Source organism: Pipistrellus hanaki (assembly GCF_964339955.1).
Source record: "Pipistrellus hanaki genome assembly, chromosome: 20".
In the NCBI taxonomy this organism is placed as follows: domain Eukaryota; kingdom Metazoa; phylum Chordata; class Mammalia; order Chiroptera; family Vespertilionidae; genus Pipistrellus; species Pipistrellus hanaki.
In genome coordinates this window covers 7,443,150-7,463,312 of record NC_140522.1, presented here as the reverse complement: position 1 = coordinate 7,463,312, position 20,163 = coordinate 7,443,150, and the positions used below count along the sequence as shown (strand labels likewise).

The 20,163-nt window shown below is 41.4% G+C and overlaps 1 protein-coding gene across 1 annotated transcript in view; it reads right to left on the bottom strand.

The window, feature by feature from the left end:
* USH2A (usherin) overlaps positions 1–20,163 on the bottom strand; it is a gene marked incomplete at its 5' end in the record, with an annotated part of 394,535 nt that overhangs the window by 312,887 nt on the left and 61,485 nt on the right. The window contains 3 exons of the mRNA XM_084868505.1: positions 8,715–8,898; positions 15,529–16,170; positions 19,694–19,889. Coding sequence (XP_084724631.1) covers positions 8,715–8,898; positions 15,529–16,170; positions 19,694–19,889 — 1,022 coding nt within the window. The remainder of the gene's footprint in view (positions 1–8,714; positions 8,899–15,528; positions 16,171–19,693; positions 19,890–20,163) is intronic.

The window sequence follows — 20,163 nt, the reverse complement described above, 5'->3', positions numbered from 1 at the left end:
CTGTTGTCACACTTTTGCTACAACAGAAATGAAAACCTGTTTCTTCAAACTCTTTTTAAAAATATATATATATATTTTATTGATTTTTTACAGAGAGGAAGAGAGAGGGATAGAGAGTTAGAAACATTGATGAGAGAGAGTCATTGACCAGCTGCCTCTTGCACATCCCCTACTGGGGATGCGCCCGCAACCAAGGTACATGCCCTTGACTGGAATCGAACCCGGGACCTTTCAGTCCGCAGGCAGATGCTCTATCCACTGAGCCAAACCGGTTTTGGCTGTTTCTTCAAACTCTTAACCTGGTATAATGTCATCGGTGAGGATGAACAGTTTGGATGCCAGGAAGTATTAGAAAAGCAAAAACAGTACTAGTGAGAAGACCGCCCACGTTGAGCAGGGGCCTTGGATAAGATAACACTTAATAAAAACATTATGGACCCACTGCCCTGTCTCCTGAAGACACTGGGCGGACAGTTCCATGCTCCCTGCAACGTTAGGGTGTGATCTCTCGGGCAATCCTTCAACACCCTCAAAAAGGCTGATAAAAGCCAAGGCTGCTAAGTAAGCTGCAAATTTGTTTTATGGACCAAGCCACCTGGGGAATAAATAAGGAACGGTTTCTCTTGAAAAACCACTGTCCTGTCGTTTGCCCTTCGGATGTCGTGGTAAAAGGACATTTCCCCCGCCTCCAACACGGAGTCCTTTATATACAGACGTCGCATCAGAACTCCATTTCAAACCGGCGTTTTGTTTGGGCTAATACTTACGTATTAGCACATTAGGCGCTGAAATTAAAATGGGATTCTAGAAGCTGGGAGGGAAAAACACACACACACACACATATTTAATTTGCTCTTCATTTCATTATGTGCTATTACTTAGAGTAAATTGTTTGTCGGCGTTTTATGTCACGTTGGTGAGCAGCGGGCAATGAGTGCTCTGCTTCCCGCAGCGTGCGTATTTATCACCACTCCACTCCCGAATATAAGTATCTCTTGAGTATTTCAATTTTTATTACCGCTCACTCATGAGACAATCACACTCATTTTATATACAGTACATTTGGAATAACGGTTTCCAGTGTATAGCATAATTCCTTCTCCTTGATGTGCTTCCATTTGCTGCCAGCGAGACACGCTTAACTCTTAAGTCAGCTCTGTCACTGTCCATGGGGTATTGCGTCCTGCATCTCCAAGAAATAAATAAATCGTGTCCTCCGGAAGCACGCAGGGTGGCGAGTAATTAAATGTGACTTGTTCCCGATGTGAGAGTCCCTTATCCTGGCCCTTGTTGTATCTCACTTACCGGGCTGGTTATAATTGCGCGGCTTCAGTCGGAGGGAGTTTTATGTGAATGAAGTTCACGGGAGACTTTCTGGATATTATCGTCTGTTTCCAGCCTGGAGGACGCTGGGGATGATTTGATAATTAAGGCTTAAGTAAAATGATTCCTGTGCATTTCTCAGCCGCTCGAATATGATTTTAAACATTTTCCAAGACCCTTTTAGCGAATAAGCTACAAAGTCTGACGTCGTTTTAGAAGGTACCGCTCCTCCAGAGCAACTCCTAAATGAAATATGGCTCGCGTTTATTAAAACAGAATTAAACGTAATAAAGGGAAAGGTGTTTTAAGCTTTGGACGAGAAACGGCAAACTCGGATGACTTGCGATATTGATTTTTGTCAGGATAAATGGTTTCTGTAATATTAATATAAAGAAACCTTTATTACACTGACTCTCCCCGGTGTAGCCGGGGCTCTCCCACAATCTGTTTAAAATCTCCATTTTTCATCCTTATGGGAAAACCTCACTGGCTAAGTGGATTTCATAAAGAGTAATCTGTCAAGATGTATATGGATAAACAATTTGTGATGTTTATTGACTGGTTCGTTATGGCAAACAAAGGCGGCGGAAGGCTCTGCTAATCACGTGCGCGCCCTGCCCAGGAGGAGTTGCCTGGGCCTCGCTGTTGACTGGACACGATGGGGAAGAAGTTAATTGGCCTCTGTCTCTTAAATCACAAATCTCATCTATTTCACTTTCCCGCGAGCGTCTTCCCGTGGAACAAACAATGGGAGGAAGAGTTATCCTACTCCGTTCTGTTGCAGAGGCATTGCTAATCATGAAGGAAATCGCCAAGAGCTCTGCTAGGTCTAAGAACAAGTGCCAGGGAAAGATCGCGTATTGGCGCTGCCCTCCGGATGCCTTCCTTCTGTCTGGGGCCTCAACGCAGGGGCACCATCCAACTGGCTTCAATGTACTGAGTGACATAAAAACATTCATTGAAGGACCATTATAGGCTGGGGCTGGAATAACACTGGAGACGTAAATATGAAAGGACAGAGTTGGCTCATGGTCTAGTGAGACATTAAAAAATAGAAAGGGCATTAATAAAGACGTGGGTAGATTCTTTTTGTAATGTTCTTTATTGATTTCAGAGAGGAAGGGGAAGGGAAAGAGAGAGAGAGAGAAAACAAAACAAAACACAGCAATGGAGAGAGAGTCATTGATTGGCTGCCTCCTGCATATACTGGGGATTGTGCCCATAACCCTGGTATGTGCTCTGACTGGGAATCGAACCATGACTTCCTGGTTCATAGGTAATCACTCAACCACCGAGACACGCCAGCCCGGCAATTCTTCAAGAGCACAGGAAATGGGCCACTATCTAGTCTGGGGGCAGGAGAGTGATAGAGAATGGAGTATTAAGAAGAAATCTTGAAATGTTTTGCTTAATAATTAAATTGGAATAAACCAGGCAAATCAAGGCGGGAGAAAATAGAAAAGGGCAGCAGGAGAGAGTGTCAAATTGTAAGCAAGTTAAGATTTTTAGAGACCAATCCAGAATAGAAACAGATGGAGAGGGAAGGTAAGGAGAGAGAAGATATTGCTAACTTAGTACAATTGTGACAGTGTCCGGGAGCGATGGGAAGGAAGGGGTTAGACCTGAGAAGCATTTAGTAAGTAAAGTCAGTGGGATGAGGTGGAAAACCTAAGAAGAGGCAGAGAAGGGCCTGGAGTTCCTACCAGTCTTCTCATTTGCTGACGGTCGGATGAAAGGGACACCATTCAGCACCAAGAACATAGGACGAAGACTTCAAATGACTGAAACATCCTAGACAAGAATTACTAATCATCATTAATGAGCAGAACAGAAAGAGGCATTAAGGCAAATTGGAGAAATTGGACAAAGACTTTTCTTCCATCCCTAGTCCAAAAACTAGCACACAATGGGGCTCACTACATTTTGTGGAATAAATGACAATGAAGCTGCTTTGAGCCCTTTTTGACTGGCAGAGCTGTCCCCCTGGCTAACCTCTCCTTCAAGACTGGCTTTCCTCTGACTCCTTATGGCCAGAGGACTTCTCAGTTGAGTCCTCTTGCACAGATCCCAGGAGAGCTAGAGCGCCCTCTAGATGAACTTGGTTTCTCTTTCTCCTCCCCCCGCCCCCTCCCAAGAGTCAGATTCTATTTCATTTCTGCAGTGGAGGTGCTTAGTACTCCTTCCTCACAGCCTATTAGCACCCAGATTCTCTTGGCACTGGAATGGGGAATGTGGGGCTTAGAGATACTCTTGTATGAGCTGGAAGCCACACTCACGTGGCCTATGGCTTGCTTTGGTCCAGAGCATAAGGCAAAAATGCCACCGTGGCAGCTCCAGGCAGAGGCCTCAATGTCCTTGTACGCTTCTGCTGTTTTTTTGTGGGGACACTGCCACGATCAACCAGGGCTTGCTCACATGTGGGCCCAATTATCACATCACCCACATAATAGGACACTGTCCAAGAGTCATTGGGGGGGGCATGAATCTGTGAGAAACCCCCTACCCGCAATGAACCCAGGATCACACCGTGGAAGGAAATATGTGGACATGCAAACAAACGATCTGCTTCCGCCCACGGGAAGTCACTGGTCTGGTTCTCAGAGAAAAATCCAATCGGCAGCTGTTGGAATAGATGCATGTGAAGGGATATGACCGGACCCAATCCATAAAGTTGTGCTCACATGGAGAAAGTTGGCAGCAAAACCAACCATGATCTGATCACAGAAAAAAAAAAAGTTAATGTGTTGCATGTTTTAGAAGTCTGAGTGTTTCGATTCCCTCGCCAGCCTAGCCCCCAACTCCCCCCTCTTTGAGGAAAATGACAGTTCCATGTATGTCTGCTAGGAAGAGACAAGGAGGGATACATCTGGCCATTTGAAGCTTCACACACACACACACACACACACACACACACACACAAAACACATACCACACACATAACACACACACACGCATAACACATACACACACACATAAAATACAACTAATTAAAAGAGAGAGAAGTCATTAGGGAGGAGACCTTTAGGGATTATGATGAGTGAGTGATATACAAGAAAAAACGATGGTGGAACAGATACACGGGTGAGTCCCAGGGCCTGTGGGAAGGAGAATCCCAGTTACAGGTCAACTTGGGGACAGTGCACAGGCCTGTCCTGTCACCTACGCATATTAACTGCCCACGGAGACGGGGGAAGATGGCCCTTTTTTGTCTCATTGTGTTTGGTTTAGACAAACACCATATCCTTTTTTTTTCTTTTTTTCTTTATTGATTTCTCAGTGGGCGGACGTTTTTTTTTTTCTTCATTGTTCTCTGTACTGATTAAATCCGGCTCGCTTTATGTGTCAGAGGTAAATGAGGTGAGTTTTGCACTCAGATCGGCTTTTTACAAAGCACACCCTTGCCCTAACCGGTGTGGCTCAGTGGATAGAGCGTCTGCCTGTGGACTGAAGAGTCCCAGGTTCAATTGTGGTCAAGGGCATGTAGGTTGGTTGTGGGCACATCCCCAGTGGGGGGGTGTGCAGGAGGCAACTGATGGATGTTTCTCTCTCATCCATGTTTTTAACTCTCTATCCCTCTCCCTTCCTCTCTGTAAAAAATCAATAAAATATATTTTTTTCAAAAAATAAAATAAAATAAAAAGAAAGCACGCCCCTTCCTGTGGTAGGGGAAGGAGGAGGAACCACATGGATGAGGAGAGGGGAAGGGTTCTCCTGCTTGTTATTGTTGCTTGGGGGCATTTTTGTTGTTGCTGCAATTCAGGAGCAGAGCGTATTTTATTGTATTTATTTTGCCTTTGGGAGTATCAAAGAAAGTTTAAAACTCAGGAAGTACAGTGGTGTACATGAAAGAGAACGTGGAGAAGGGAAGGGATATAAGCAAACTTGGTGGAGGGATTAAATAAGACCCCCCCCCAAAAAAAAAATATGAATGGTAAAAGCAGATGAGAAAGTCCATTTCTTTTCGGAACCAATTAAGGGATACTTGTATCTCCTCCTTGCTTAAGAATAAAATATTTATAATCCATTGTAGACGTTTGGAAATTAATGAAATAAATTCATACCTGTAAGCGTACCTGGTTCAAGGTGTATTCAATTGATTTTTAGCTTTTTGCCTTTCTGTTTTTTGAAAAGTTTCGCATCAGGGCATAAATGGACATTTTCCCTATACTGCATGTCTGTATACACATTGAAACAATGAGTGCATTTTTCTCTTCAGGAGACAAAAAATTCTTTACACTAGATGGAATCCCATATATTTTGGCCATCTTGGTACACATTTTCAAAATAGCCATTGTTGGTATATATTCACGATAGCAACCAGAAGTCATCAGGGAGACTTCAGTATCACTCAGGAAGGGAATGGAAATCATAAAAAGAATAAAATCCATTTTTATCTCTTCTCAATGATGAGCTACAATATGAAGCCGCGCGATTCTCGCTGTCACATTTGGAAATGCCTTTCCTGGTGACCTTCGGGGCCAGTGGATTTCTTCTCTGAGGATTATCAGTGTCACAGCGGAGAGCGACAGCTGCATCCGTCAGTGGCAGAGAAGTCCTTCCCTGTGACCCACTGCACCAGGGACACGTCCTCCTGGTTGTCCTGGGCCCCCCGTGGCCTCGACAGGCTTTATTCTTGCTGCTCTTTTCAGAGAAGCTGCATTGTAGATGGTGGCTCTTCCCAGGAGCAGCCTCTAATCAACAGCAGATCCAGCCCCACGCGATCTGAGCCCTCACACAGGTGGGTGGCGGGGACTTGCACAGCGACTGTGTATGTCCCTCTCAACAAGACCAGGTCGGCCTGAGATGGCATGAGACTTTTCACTTCTATTTTTGCAGGAGGGGAGGCAAGTAACGACAAAAATTAGTTCTGTGTTGGCTCTACTTAAGAATGGAGGCATGAGGGACATGTACATTTAAAACTCAGAGAGAGGCCAAAACCGGTTTGGCTCAGTGGATAGAGCGTCGGCCTGCGGACTGAAAGGTCCCAGGTTCGATTCCGGTCAAGGGCATGTACATTGGTTGTGGGCACATCCCCAGTGGGGGGTGTGCAGGAGGCAGCTGGTCAATGTTTGTCTCATCATCCATGTTTCTAGCTCTCTATCCCTCTCCCTTCCTCTCTGTGAAAAATCAAAAAAATATATTTTAAAAATAATAATAATAATAATAATAATAAAACCTTTTTAAGTTATTAAATAAAAATTAAATAAATAAATAAATAAATAAATAAATAAATAAAACTCAGAGAGAGGGCTAGCCATTGGCCTGGAGGCCATGGTAGAGAGCCGAAGAGATAACATCCTGAGAGCCACTAACATGTATGGATTGAGGTGAAATCATACACCTGCTGGTACTTGGAAGGGGCACAATAAAGAGGAGTGATCAGCGTAAGAGACAGAAACAATAAATCACAGGAGGAAGATGTTGCAATTCAAAGGAAGAGATAATTTTTAAGAAACAGGGTGGACCATAAGATAATGGGCACTTTGGAAAACCAGGAGTCCGAAGACACAACCATAAATCAATTTTCCTTTCATCTCTCACGGATCCTTTAATATATGATCTGGGCAATGCCCTGCCTGCCATGTGGCAATAAAGTGCATCAGGAACATGGCCTATGGGGTCTTTCTTAACTTATAGAAAGTCCTACCGTTATTGTAAATTGAAAAGCACAATTTATACAAAAAGAATAAAACTAGGGGCATCACACTGCTTGATTTCAAAATACATCACAAAACTGTGATACTGGAAACAGTATGGTACAGGGCAAGGAGCAGTGTGCTGGTCTCATGACCGGATGAGGACCACAAGGAAGACAGACAGCATGGTGCTGCCTTAGTGTCTGTACAAAGGGTGACCCCCAAGTCTAAGGGGGCCTTGGTAGAGAAAATAGCTAAGGTTCCTGTGGGTTGAAAAATTAATTAGCAACCAACCAGAAAAGCGATGCAGGCGACTACACTAAAACTGTAGGTAAGAGATACTGAAGGACAGAGATCAATGAAGAACGCATGGTAGTGCCAAGCTCAGTGAAAAGTCAGCTTGCACATGTGTGAGACCAGCAACAGCAGCCTCTTGAGGTGAAATCCCTGACCCCCACTCCTATTTCAGTGCTCAAGAGAAGATTCACACAAAGTAATGCTCTTAGACGCTCGATCTTAGCCAAAATGCAGAGAAGAGAGAATTATGCTCTCAGACTAACAGAATGATATGCCAATGGTAGCTGAAGTGCAGCAGCATGGATTAAAAAAGAACAAAAAATTGTTTTAATAAATATTTTAAGTATAATGGAAAAGTGTTTTACTTTTAATCACATTGAATTTTAGTAAAAAAACAAATAAACTGGTTTGAGTTCTTTTTTAGTAATTTAACCTGTCACCCTGTCCACACTCTCATCGAGGTGTTAATGAAGAGTGTAAGGGCCAAAGGCAGGCAGCAGGGACAGTGTGTTGAAAAGAGCCCAATAATCACAAACCCTTGAATAATTAGCAATTATAATTTTAAACACATATATACACACACACACACACACACACACTGAGAAACAGATTTGACAGGTTTATGAGAAACACATACTAGTTGCTTAGAGATAGGAACACCAAAGAATTAATGGATATAGTCCCAACCCGAGATAAATTCATAATCTAACCGGGAGAAAAAGAAACCCACACGGAATTAGCATTCCAGCTCATCTTCACAAATACAGCAATGACCACAGAGGCATGAAAGTAAGTGCCCACAGATATACAGGAAATGGGAAGAACATGAAAGACAGTGTAACTTTGAAAACTGATTAATTTATTTTCAGAATATACTTTACTCACGGGGCGGGTGGGCGGGGGATCATATCACTGAATATTAAGTTAAGTTCCTTATCTGCCAGTCTTTCAATCTAAATTAGAAAGGCAAGGGCAACATGAATGGGTGCAGTACATTAATAAATAAGCAATAAAGTCGGGGGCCACATAAAACAAAATACAGATGTACATGTTACCTATTCTAGCCCTTATAGTGTGTGTGTGTGTGTGTGTGTGTGTGTGTGTGTATTTTCTCCTAGGGATATTTCTTTACCTGTCTTTCTCCACATTCAAATTGTAAGTTCTTTGAGGGAAAAGGATTTTTATCAAATTAAATATCCCCAGGCCCTAATATTGGGCATATCTATCAATGTATGACCACCTATATATTGGGACTCTAGAAAATATTGAAGAATTACCATTATGTTTAATAAACGCAGGCATCAGAGTAAAAAAATATATCAACCCACTAAGCAGGACGGAAAACACTGCATTTTACAAGAGATACTGCCAAACAAAGTCACTGTTGGTTATAAAGAAAGTCATTGTACCTATAATTAAATAAAAAGGATTTAATTATTAATTCTCATCAATATTTACCTGCCAGTCTGAGGATCAAATCCAAAGTAAAGGTCCCTACAACGGTCACAACTCAGCCCAGCGGTGGAAGGATCTTGGCAAGCACACTGGCCGGTGCGGCTGTTACAGATGTGATGAGCTGCCCCAGCTGTGTGGCAGGAACAGGGCAGGCAGCCAGTGGCGTTGCCCGGAGAGACATAAAAACCTGGAATAAAAAAGTGAAGATGTTTTATATATGCTTCTTAGCCAGTCTTTTCTTTAAACGATAATATTGTGATTGTACATCAAAACACAGAACACTCTGTAGGGGCACTAAGTGAATTCCCAATACAAAGGTGCTTAGCTCTTGTGTCAATGAGCACCAAAGCAAAGCTGAGTTAATGATTGGCGCTGTACCCGCTATCTTTGTACCCAGGCCCCTAAAACTCAGTGCATTGAAAACCTACTTCATGACCTTCCTTTAACCGCCTTCATTCTAATCAACAGCATCACCATATCTTCAAATAATCAACCTAGAACCCCGAAACATCCTGCTAGGAGAGCCAATCAAGAACAAGACGCCCTGTTAAATTTGAACTTCTAATGACTCCTTTAGTAAAAGTATGTTCCACCTGATATTTGCTCATATTTAAAAATTACCTGAAATTCATGAAAGAAGGTGAATAGATCAGCCAAAGAGCATGTATGCATAACCATAGGCACAGACAACAGTGGGGTGAAAGCCAGAGGGGACAGGGTTGGATGGAAGTGGGCAAAGTGAGGGGAAATGGGGACAGTGTCAAGAATAAAAATAAAGTTTAAATTATCTGAAATAATGTATTTTTGTTAAATCTGGCAACTAGCTTGCGTCCTTCACTTCCCCTGGCTTCGTGTAGCTTATGACCAAGCCAATGGGTATTGTCTTCTAAGCATTTTACTCTCCTCTCCATCCCTGCTGTCACATCCCTAGTTCAAGTCACCACCAAGTTTTTCATAGTGAACACTGTATCCCAGAGGCTATGTATTGTAAGAGCTTTATATTCATGACCTCAATTGGTCAATGGTTCTTTCAGCAATGCTAGTAACCCAGGCATTATTATTATATCTGCCCTATAAATTATAAAACTGGAGGTTAGCAAGATTAACCAACTTTCCTAAAACGATAGTCGAACAGCAGAAGCTGGATTCAAATCCAGGCATCTCAGCTTGAGGTTACGGCATCCAATGATAGCTTGCCCGTCCACGTAAGTCTATTCTTCATATTGTGTCCGGAACAGCCTTTTTCCGAGTGTAATTTGAACACCTCGTTCTTCTATTTAAAATAATCTAGTGACTTTCTATTTCTTTAGGAATAAAATACCAAAATTCCTATCACGGTCATTTCTGATTCAATGCATTTCTGATTCACACAAGTACTATATTTTTAAACCCACATAATTTAAAGTAAGTATGCACCCATTTGCATTATAGCAAAAAGAAAGAAAAATAACATTCGCAAATATTGTCAAGTTACTTCAAATTTCCTGGACCTAGAAAAGGTGGAAGCCCACAGCTATAAAATTAAAAGGGATTTTGGCATTTGAATGATGGAGCAGAAAAAGGAAAGAGAAACCATTCTTGGTGTTGACACATGTGTTTCTGCATGCATATGCATATGTACATACATATAAACATACACATATACACATACACGAATCATGTTAAAAATTTTAATAAAAAATGGGATTTCAGAGGGAGTCTAATGAATAACGTTCTGGCAAATGAAAAGGAATTGAACAGTTGTTGTGGTCAGGAATTTAAAGGTATAAAATATCAGTGATCCCGAAAGAGAGAAAGAGCATGCGCACTGACTGAATCCATACCATGTCACCTATTCTTGAGGGAGGAACAAAAGGAAATTGCAACACCGGAAGACTCACTTAAGGCTTTCGCTGAAAACAAGCCATTCTTTCACAGCCACCACCAATGGACTTATCTTTTAGTCCAGGGGTCCTCAAACTTTTTAAAGTGGGGGCCAGATCACGGTCCCTCAGAGAGCTGGAGGGCCGGACTATATGAACTACTAATTCCTACTGTAACACCTTGGCTGCGCTCACTGCCCAAAAAACCTGGCGGGCAGGATCAGACTTCCCTGGGGGCTGCATGTGGCCCGCGGGCCGTAGTTTGAAGACCCCTGTTTTAGTCCCTGCATAGTCTCTCTTACAGAGCTTCGGGAATAGTAAAATAAAAAAGATTGAGCGCGAGGAGAATGAAAAATGAAGCTCCAAATCTGTGCCATTCAGTTGGAAAGAGCAAATACTGCCACTTTTATTGTAATTTACAACTGTACTATGTCGTTTGCTTCTTTGCATCCACTGGTAGCAATTCTCTGTATACATATGCGTTTTTTCCAGAAATAACAAATGGCCGTGCCAATTAACGTGTGTGCTCACATCTGATTTGTCATGTGACCAAAGTCACAAATTTGGGAGACTTTGATTTTGGATCCAAGATCACCGGGGCTGTGATTCTGTGCACTTTTCTCCCCGGGAAAGTACCCAGGTCCTTAAATCCATGACGATAGCATCATGAATGTACTAACAGCTCTGTTATTTGGATAAATTGCACATTAGCAGAGATACTTAGGAGCAGAATTAACTTAGACTTATGGCAATAGCTCTGAGCCACAGAGAATTCTAGAACGATTAAGGATCATTTTTACAAGAAATGATTTATGAGGTGACTCGGTAAGGACCAGGAGGGTCCATTTTGGTGCAGAAGACTGAGCTGCCCACGTCTTGAAGAATAAAGAACACCATAGGAAAAAAAGAGATAGCACGCAGAGAAGAACAAAGGTATTAAAACACCTCGGGGGGCTGCAACTTAGAGGTAGAGCTTCAAGGAAAAGATTACATTGGAATTGTGGGGGGCTAATTCCGCTCCTCCCCTCAGGAGCATGATTACAGAGGCTAATCCCGCCAGTATTTCAGTTGTCCTATTTTTAAGCAGTTCTAATTAGGATGACTCAGGTGCCGTCCCGTCCAATGATTGCCTCTTGCCTTACCTGAACAGACCATTGCCTTTCCTTTTATGACTTCCCACTGTAGAAAGCACCATTTCCCTTTCCCTCCTCCCTACGCTTCAACTCCTGGGTGCAGCTCAGAGATAACTGACCTTAATGTCTCGCCTTGAACTCAATGCATTTCTGATCTCCCTCCATTAGCTCCCCTTTATGTTCCCCCATCTTTGTGTCTGTGTCGTTTTCACTGATCTCTTTTGAGACTTCTTTCCGAGAATGATTTTGTGCTGCATATTTAACACGAAGCGCAGTCCTTAGGCCAATGCCATTCCCATATACCTTAGCCAGTGCTTCGAGTTTACATGTCTATGGCACACATCAGCCCACTCGAGGTTATTACAGGCCCCCAGTTTTATTTCCGCTAACCCCTGGTCCCAAGCAAGACTGGTCTCCTGTGGAAAACAATGTGTTTTGCAGCTAAAGCAGAAAAGTCACCCGGATCATAAAACCCCGTTGCTTTATCTTGGAGAAGGTTTGCAGAATGCTTAGAGTTCAAAGTTATTAGCCGGGCGGCCGGTATTATCTCCTGTCGTGGTTATTTGCACAACACAGTACCTGTCTTGGGCATAAAAGGAGAGCCCATTTCCTGGCAATGTTCCTCCCGAGGACCATGAACAACTAGGCTTTACCGAGGTCTTAAAAAGGGAGAAAGAAAACAAGTTTAACCTCTAGGCCTTATTCCAAAAAGGAGGGCAGAGCCGAGGATAAGCACTAATTATAAGCCATTTGGAAGTAACGGCTCTCAGTGTAAGCCAGAGAATGGACACAATATTAAGGCGAGAGTCTAGGGAGGGATTTGTGGCTCTCCCATGTCAGGTAACAAAAGAGCAACTTAGAAACGGTTTTACAAATCAATATTTTCAGAATAAAGTAGCGTAGATGATGCTAATCTTCACATGGAGGCAGTAATAATTTTCTTCCATTTGGTAGTTTTATATAAAAATAATGCTAGTCTGGCCTGGCTGGTGTTAGGGTTGAGGGCTGACCTAGAAACCAAGAGGTCAAGGTTCAATTCCTGGTCAGAGCACATGTCCTGGTTGTGGGCTCCATCCCCAGTAGGGAGCATGCAGGAGGGAGCTGATCGATGATTCTCTCTCATCATTGATTTTTTTCTCTCCCTCTCCTCTCACTTCTTCTCCCTCTAAAAAAATCAAAACATTTAAGAAAATAGCAATGCTAAAAAATTACTCATAGACTTGATCAAACATCAATAAATGCATAAATATATGTTCATATCATTCATTACAAGGTATAATTTCTCTTATTGAAAAGATTTCTCTAACCTTCTTTTCAATTAGTGTAAGTATGCTTTTTAAATGCTCTGCTCCCCTTTCTTCTTCCTGTCCAGCTGTGCTCTCCTTGAGTATCTTCTCAACCTCTCTTTGCTATAAAACTTGGCTCAGAAATCACTTCCTTGTCTAAGCTCTACTAGCCCCAATTCTTGAACAATTAATCAGTCTATTTCCTTTCCTAGTTCTTTATATTGTACATTTATATAGTAAATCACACTATTGTATTTACGTACAAGTCAGTTTCCCCTACTAAACTACAGACCTTTATATAACCCTAAGTTTAATGTATTTATGACTGTATATCTTATGTCAGCATACAGCATGCTCCTTGGTACAGTGTAATGCATCCAAAAGACTGCTTTTTGAAAAACAAGAATATGTGCCAGGACCGGTTTGGCTCAGTTGATAGAGTGTCGGCCTGTGGACTGAAGGGTCCCGGGTTTGATTCCGGCCAGGGGCATGTACCTTGGTTGCGGGCACATCCCCAGTGTGTGCAAGAGGCAGCTGATCTATGATTCTCTCTCATTGATGTTTCTAACTCTCTATCCCTCTCTCTTCCTCTCTGTGAAAAATCAAGAAAATATATTTAAAAAAATAAAAAAATAAAAAATAAGAATATGTGAGTGAAATGGAAGGAAGGCTGAATGTATGGATGGGTTGACGGATGGATGGATACCTGCGACCCCTTAAAACCTGAGATGGTCCGTAGGCCGATGCCGTATCCACTGAGCCACACCGGCTAGGGCAGGCATTGCTTTCTAATAGTCTGTATGAATCATAAAGAATCATAAAACAAAAGCAAAAGCAAACACCAGAACAGAGCATGAGGAACGGTCCTATTAGCACAAAACGTGTCATGGGGAGCTGTTTCCGTTATAAATTAGCCTTTATTTTATTCCGAAGCTGCAGAGTCCTCTGCAAACCCTCGCTGGCTGCCTCTGGTTCCCAAGGACACGGGCGGGTCACAGCAGGTGCCATCCTCTCGCGGCTTCCCCGGCCTGGCCTCTGACTAAGTGCCTGCAGCTGCACGCTACCAGGTCACCCGGCTCGGGAACGCGCGCCAGGAACACATCCTTAGCGCAGTATTTATTGGCGTGGGGATGTGTACATTCATATATGTACACACACTCCAAATAATTTTAAATTAAAGCATTTTTAAAATACTTAATGGAGGTTAAGCAGCATTTTTAACCTCTGCTCAAGTTATTGAATGGCATATTAAAACCAATGGGGCTCTAATGCACCTTCTAATGCGCGCTGCTGCTTTAACAAATTGCCTATAAATTTCAGTTGAATTAAGCCTCTTCCTTGTACATCCCCGTAAGGTTAGGTGAATAATACATGAGGCTTCATTACATACACCTTCTTTAATAATGTTTTTTAAGGAAGTGGGACGGGAATCTGTGTGCAGCTGTCTACTGCAGGCCAGTAATATTTACAATTACGGATGAAAGAGGCAGGCAGGAGTCCTCAGCCTGGCCAGTTCACACCCCCATCCCGGCCCCCCGTAGTAAGTGGCTGGTCTCTCCGATGTGTTTAAAGACACAGGATGAAAGATTCCAGCCGTGCATTTTAGTGTGCCTACTGCAGAGCTGGCTCCTTGAAGTGCCTGCTTATGACAAAGATACTTCAAGATAAGGGTGTTCTATTTGTCCATGTAAATGTAACAGTAAGAGATAAATTCAACATAACTTTCTGAAGCTGTAAGAATGCAGGAGCAGAAACAAAACGAAACAAAAACAATAAGAGAGAGATTGCTTGGGCCAGTATACTCCGTGGTTAGAGTGTCGTCCCTTGCAATCAATCCATGTCTCTCTCTTACACTGATGTTTCTCTCTCTGTCTCTCTCCTCTCTTCCCTCACTCCTTTCCACTCCCTTTAGTTCAAGTTGAGAAATTAAGTACAAGTAAGTCTCAATTCTGAAATGTCATTGGCTGGCATTCATATAAAGCAGTGATTCTCAACCATTTTAGTGCCACGACCCTTTAATACAGTTCCTCATATTGTGGTGACCCCCAACCATAACATTATTTTTGTTGCTACTTCATAACTGTCATTTTGCTACTGATATGAATGGTAATGTAAATACCTGTGTTTTCCGATGGTCGCAACCAACAGGTTGAGAACCTCTGCTGTAGAGCCCAAGACCATGGGAAAACACAGATGTTTAATTTATGATTCATTAACAGTAGCAAAATGACAGTTATGAAGCAGCAATGAAAATAATCTAATGGTTAGAGGTCACCACAACATGAGGAACTGTATCAAAGGGCCGAGGCATTAAAAAGGTTGAGAACCACTGATCTAAAGGGTCAGACAAACACGCCACAGGATCTTGAGTAGACTGGGCACTTGTATCTGAGCCACACAAAGATATAAACTCAACACTGGCGCTGTGTTTTCAACTTTGAGAAGCCTCCACGGAGTAACAAAGAGGAGCCGCCCGATATGGAATGAAGAAAGAGATGTCATGGAGCCCTGAAAAGGCAGCACAGTTCCCTCATACCTGGTTCGCACTGGTCACACCTCCTTCCTTGCCGATTGGGCAAACACCGGCACTGGCCACTCCCTGGGTCGCACATGGTCCCGGGGTACGTCCCCGAGGGGTCGCACTCACACATGCGGCAGCCCTGGAGGTCGCCCGCGGTCAGGTTGTACCTGTGAGGCCCGCACTGGCTGCAGCGGGGACCTGTGACTCCTGCTTTGCACGGACACTGTCCCGTTGATTTGTCACAGAGCAGAGAGCCATTTACTGTCCCCGTCTTATCACAGTCACAGGGCAGGCAGAGGAAAGAGTTATTCTGCTGGAGGTAGAAGTATCCTTCCAAACATCCATTACACCGTCTCCCTCCAACACTGGGCTTGCAATGGCACTGCCCTGTCCCAGCATCACAGACCGTCCCGGGCAGGGACCCTGTGGGGTGGCAGCCGCAGGCCCTGCAGCCGGTGACGTCCAGTCTGTAGAAGTGTTGTCTGCAGGTGTCACAGCGGAGACCTCTGGTGTCCGCCTTGCACGCACACTGCCCCGACAGAGGGTCGCAAACTTTGCTCATGGAGCCGAAGGGGTTACACCGGCAGGGCTCACATCCACCATCACGGAAATTTGGGAGGAATTTAAATCCAAGACGGCAACGATCGCATCGGAGCCCTAGAGATGGAATTTGTTTGAAAAAAGAGGAAAATATAAAAATGATGCTAGCATGCTTTCAAGGTAGCTGAAGCCCTAGCAATGGCAATGCTGACATTTCATGTACACACACATGTTGGGCGATTTCTCCCAACAAATGCCATGCAGGGCTAGTCACGGACTCCAGACATGATGGTGATAGTTAACCTGGTGATGATGCAACTTCGATTTTGTACGGTGCTTTATTAACTTTAATTTGTATGTTGCTTAACATAAAAGATATTCTCAATGCAAATGTCACTTCATATACCTACTAGAATTCTTCTCTTGAATGAATATTAAAACTATTATTTTAAAACTAAAAACTATGGTAAAAGTATTATTGTTACTTATTTTATCTTAACAAAGCATGCTCATTTAAAATGTACAAAAGAAGGGGAAACTCGTTTTCAAAGCCATACAGAAGAACAGCATAGTTGTTTTCCGAGAAATCAGAACCCCCTAAAAATGTTAAGCTGATAACTATTTTGGTTTTAACAGGATATATATACTTACTCCTAAATATCACTCATTTTGATAATTAATATAAATGAAACTTATCCAGAGCAATTTTTTATTTCAATGCTTTTATATGCTCCTATATTTTATCACTTTCAATTAAAATAAATTATGCTCTCTTTGGCTCATAAAGCAATCACATTGCTTGTCATACTGCATGATTCAGAACATACCTCTTTAAACACTAAATAAATTCTGTTTAGATTACTCCTATTTAAAGGAATATATATATATATATATATATATATATATATACACACACACACACACACACACACATTTCACAAATGGGAAAAACGTTCTAGTGACTATACCTAAATCTCTGACAACTTAGGTTTCTTTTAAAAAGACTATTACACGACAAAATAATAAAAACATTGTTAAGTAGTAAACAAGGAGATGCAAAACACTTTCTCTAGATAGCTTTCGCCTATCCGTGAATTTAAATAACTGACTCTGCGGGGCTGAATCAACTAAAACATTTATTTTAAGCTTTAGTAGCAATAAAAAAAATTAGTACTTAAAATAACAGTCAAAAACACACTCAGGAACTCATATGTAGAAAAGCATTTCCTAAGCGGGCAGGAGATGCATAATATATATGTATATGTATGAATAAAAATTCAAGAACTCCAGTGGAAGGCAAGTTCTTTAACAGTGATGAATGACTCACCTAAGGCATATCATTTAATTTCAATAAGGAAAATAAAAAAGGGCCCCTATTGCTGCAAATTTTAAAAATAACTGTATTGTTAACAAGAATTATGACTCATTTTGAACTATTAAAATTGGTCTACATGGATTCATATCATATCAGTTTTAAAAATATGCGCAGTGCTTATTTGAATATGCCATACATATTCCAGACAGGTAATCTATTCCTAACGATACTTGGGAAGGCCTACAGGGCATCACGTTCGGTGTTAACAAGTACAGGCGAGTTAGCACATTTGGCATTTAATTCACATTCTTCTCCCTTTTTATTCTAGATGAATGACCTACTTTAATAAAATTATTGGTGCTAATGTATTTTACTGGTGATAGAATCATTAGTAAGGTTTAAGAGTTTTAACTCGATAACAGTTTGCTTTCTGAAGCATATACAACACATACTTGTATTTTCTGTGTTTTTATATTTTATTAGTAACAAGGTGAAATTGAGTAAGATTACTTGTTAATTCCCCTTAGGAAAAAAAATGTATGCATATGGAGTTTATATTTTTATTAAACATACTGAATGTGCAGAATTACTTTAGAAATAATTTCAAAATGATTTCATCTACAAATGATAAAATACACACACATATATATGTATATTTTTATTTATACATTTATATTTTCCTGCAGAAAACCATCTGGATCCACCAGTAAAATAGGTAAATGATAGGGAGGCCATAAGAAATTCTAAGTAAATAGTAAGTTTGATTGTTTTCTCTCTTAAGCTCTGGAATCTAACCATTGTATAGAGAAATGACTATTTCATTGTCTTTAAAGGCCTTTCTTTAAGTTTCGTTTTCACATTTTGAATTTAAAATATATCTCACATTAAAGAACAGAAGATGCCATAGAGATGAATTCTCGAAGGTCCTAGAATTCCTTCAGCATCCCAGGTAACATTTACACAAAGGGTGTTTCCCTGTACACGTTGGTTATCCAGCTTCCCTGAAGTTAGTTTTTGTATGTTTGAAATGCATACAGGCTAGTTACATTAAATTTTGATATAATATTTCCCTAAACCAGAGAAGCCTAGTGTAATACCATTGAATGTGCCCATATTCTTTTATTAAAATGAAATGCTTATCTAGCTGAATAAAATATATGTATCTATATATATGTAAAGAATCCATTTTAGTGTTATATAACAAATAAAAATATTATTCAGAATGCTATATTATTCAGAATGCTATGTTCATATGTATGCATGTGTGTATGTATGCATACGTGTGTGTGTGTGTGTGTGTGTGTGTGTGTGTGACGGTTAGGTATGACTTTATTATTTTTAGGTTCAGGTCAATGTTAGAAAAACGATGGAAGACTTGAATGACAATAGAAAGGCAAAGGTCTTTTTTAAACTTCCTATACAAACCGAGTCATGTTCAGTTACAATATGAGACTCACTTCATCAGAAAACTTTCCGCACATAATATTCTCATATATCAAAATTTCAAAGTGCATTATGTACCCAGTGCATTTTGGGCACTTGATAAATTTTGTCCTTATGTGGCTGTGGTTCCCCTCAAAAATGTTGGATGTAATAAATTGCTATAATCAAATCTAATTTCTGAAAAATACCTGTGGGAGTAGCAAACAAAAAAGCACGTCTCGTATAAAAAAATGATAAATAACACTGAAGGTGGCTGTTTATTATAATCAGCCTGGCACTGAATTACAAAATTAAAATTATGTGGCCCTTTATAACTAACCCTAGCAATATACATGATCTGTGGAGTTATGTTGACTTATTTTGCATTTCATAGGAACAGTTCAAAGAAATATAATAGGAAAATATGGAAAGATTTATCACAAAGGACCCTGTAGCACAGAATATTTTGAAGAAAAAAAAATCCATTTATTTTGGTCTATTAAGAAAACTAGCAGGGAAATCATTTGCTTAGAACTCATTAAGTATAAACCATTTTGAAAAAGTGCTAATTTTCTGAAAGAAACATCTATGCGGTAAGCAAATTATATTTTTTCTATGACTTATTAGTACGGGACCATGTGAAGTACAGCGGCTACCGACTCCAGAAACTTCTAAAGGGTTGATTAAAGGAAGCTTCCAGCGGAAGTTTGATAGAATTATTAATTCAATCATTTTAGACAGTTAATTTCTTTCAGATTGTGTTCCCCCCCCCCCCCCCCCCCCGTCTTTCCCGGCCTGCCTTGAGCAAGGAAATTTGCTTTACTTTCCTGTTAAGAAATCAAATAGAGCGTTTTATTCCAGATGGCAATAGAGACGTGACAGAGACGCCTGCATTGCACATACCAGTAACATTTGCTTTGCACATGCATTGGCCTGAATGTGGGTGACAGGTAATATCTCCATCCTCGGTCCCCGAGGTATTGCAGTTGCAAGGACTACAGCCATCAGGGTCCAGCTCCTGCAGGTTGAAGAATCCATCCTGGCACTGATTGCACCTTCTGCCAGAAGCGCGTCGCTTACAATCACACTGGCCTCCCATCTAGGAAGATACAACATTTTGTAGAATGATGACCGTATCTATTTTTAGATAATTTGCTCATTAGGTACAAGGTGGGGAGGGAGGGAGGAAAATTTTTTTTAAATGTTAGACAGCCAAGAAGGTAAGAAGTGGGGTGTGTGTGTGTGTTTCCCGCTCCCCACACCCCACTGACACAAAAACATAGGTGTCTCAGCAGGGTGAATATATGGAATCAGATGAAAATAAACCCGATAGAAGTCACTGGGAGGTGGCTAAGGGAACCCAAATGCGGTCG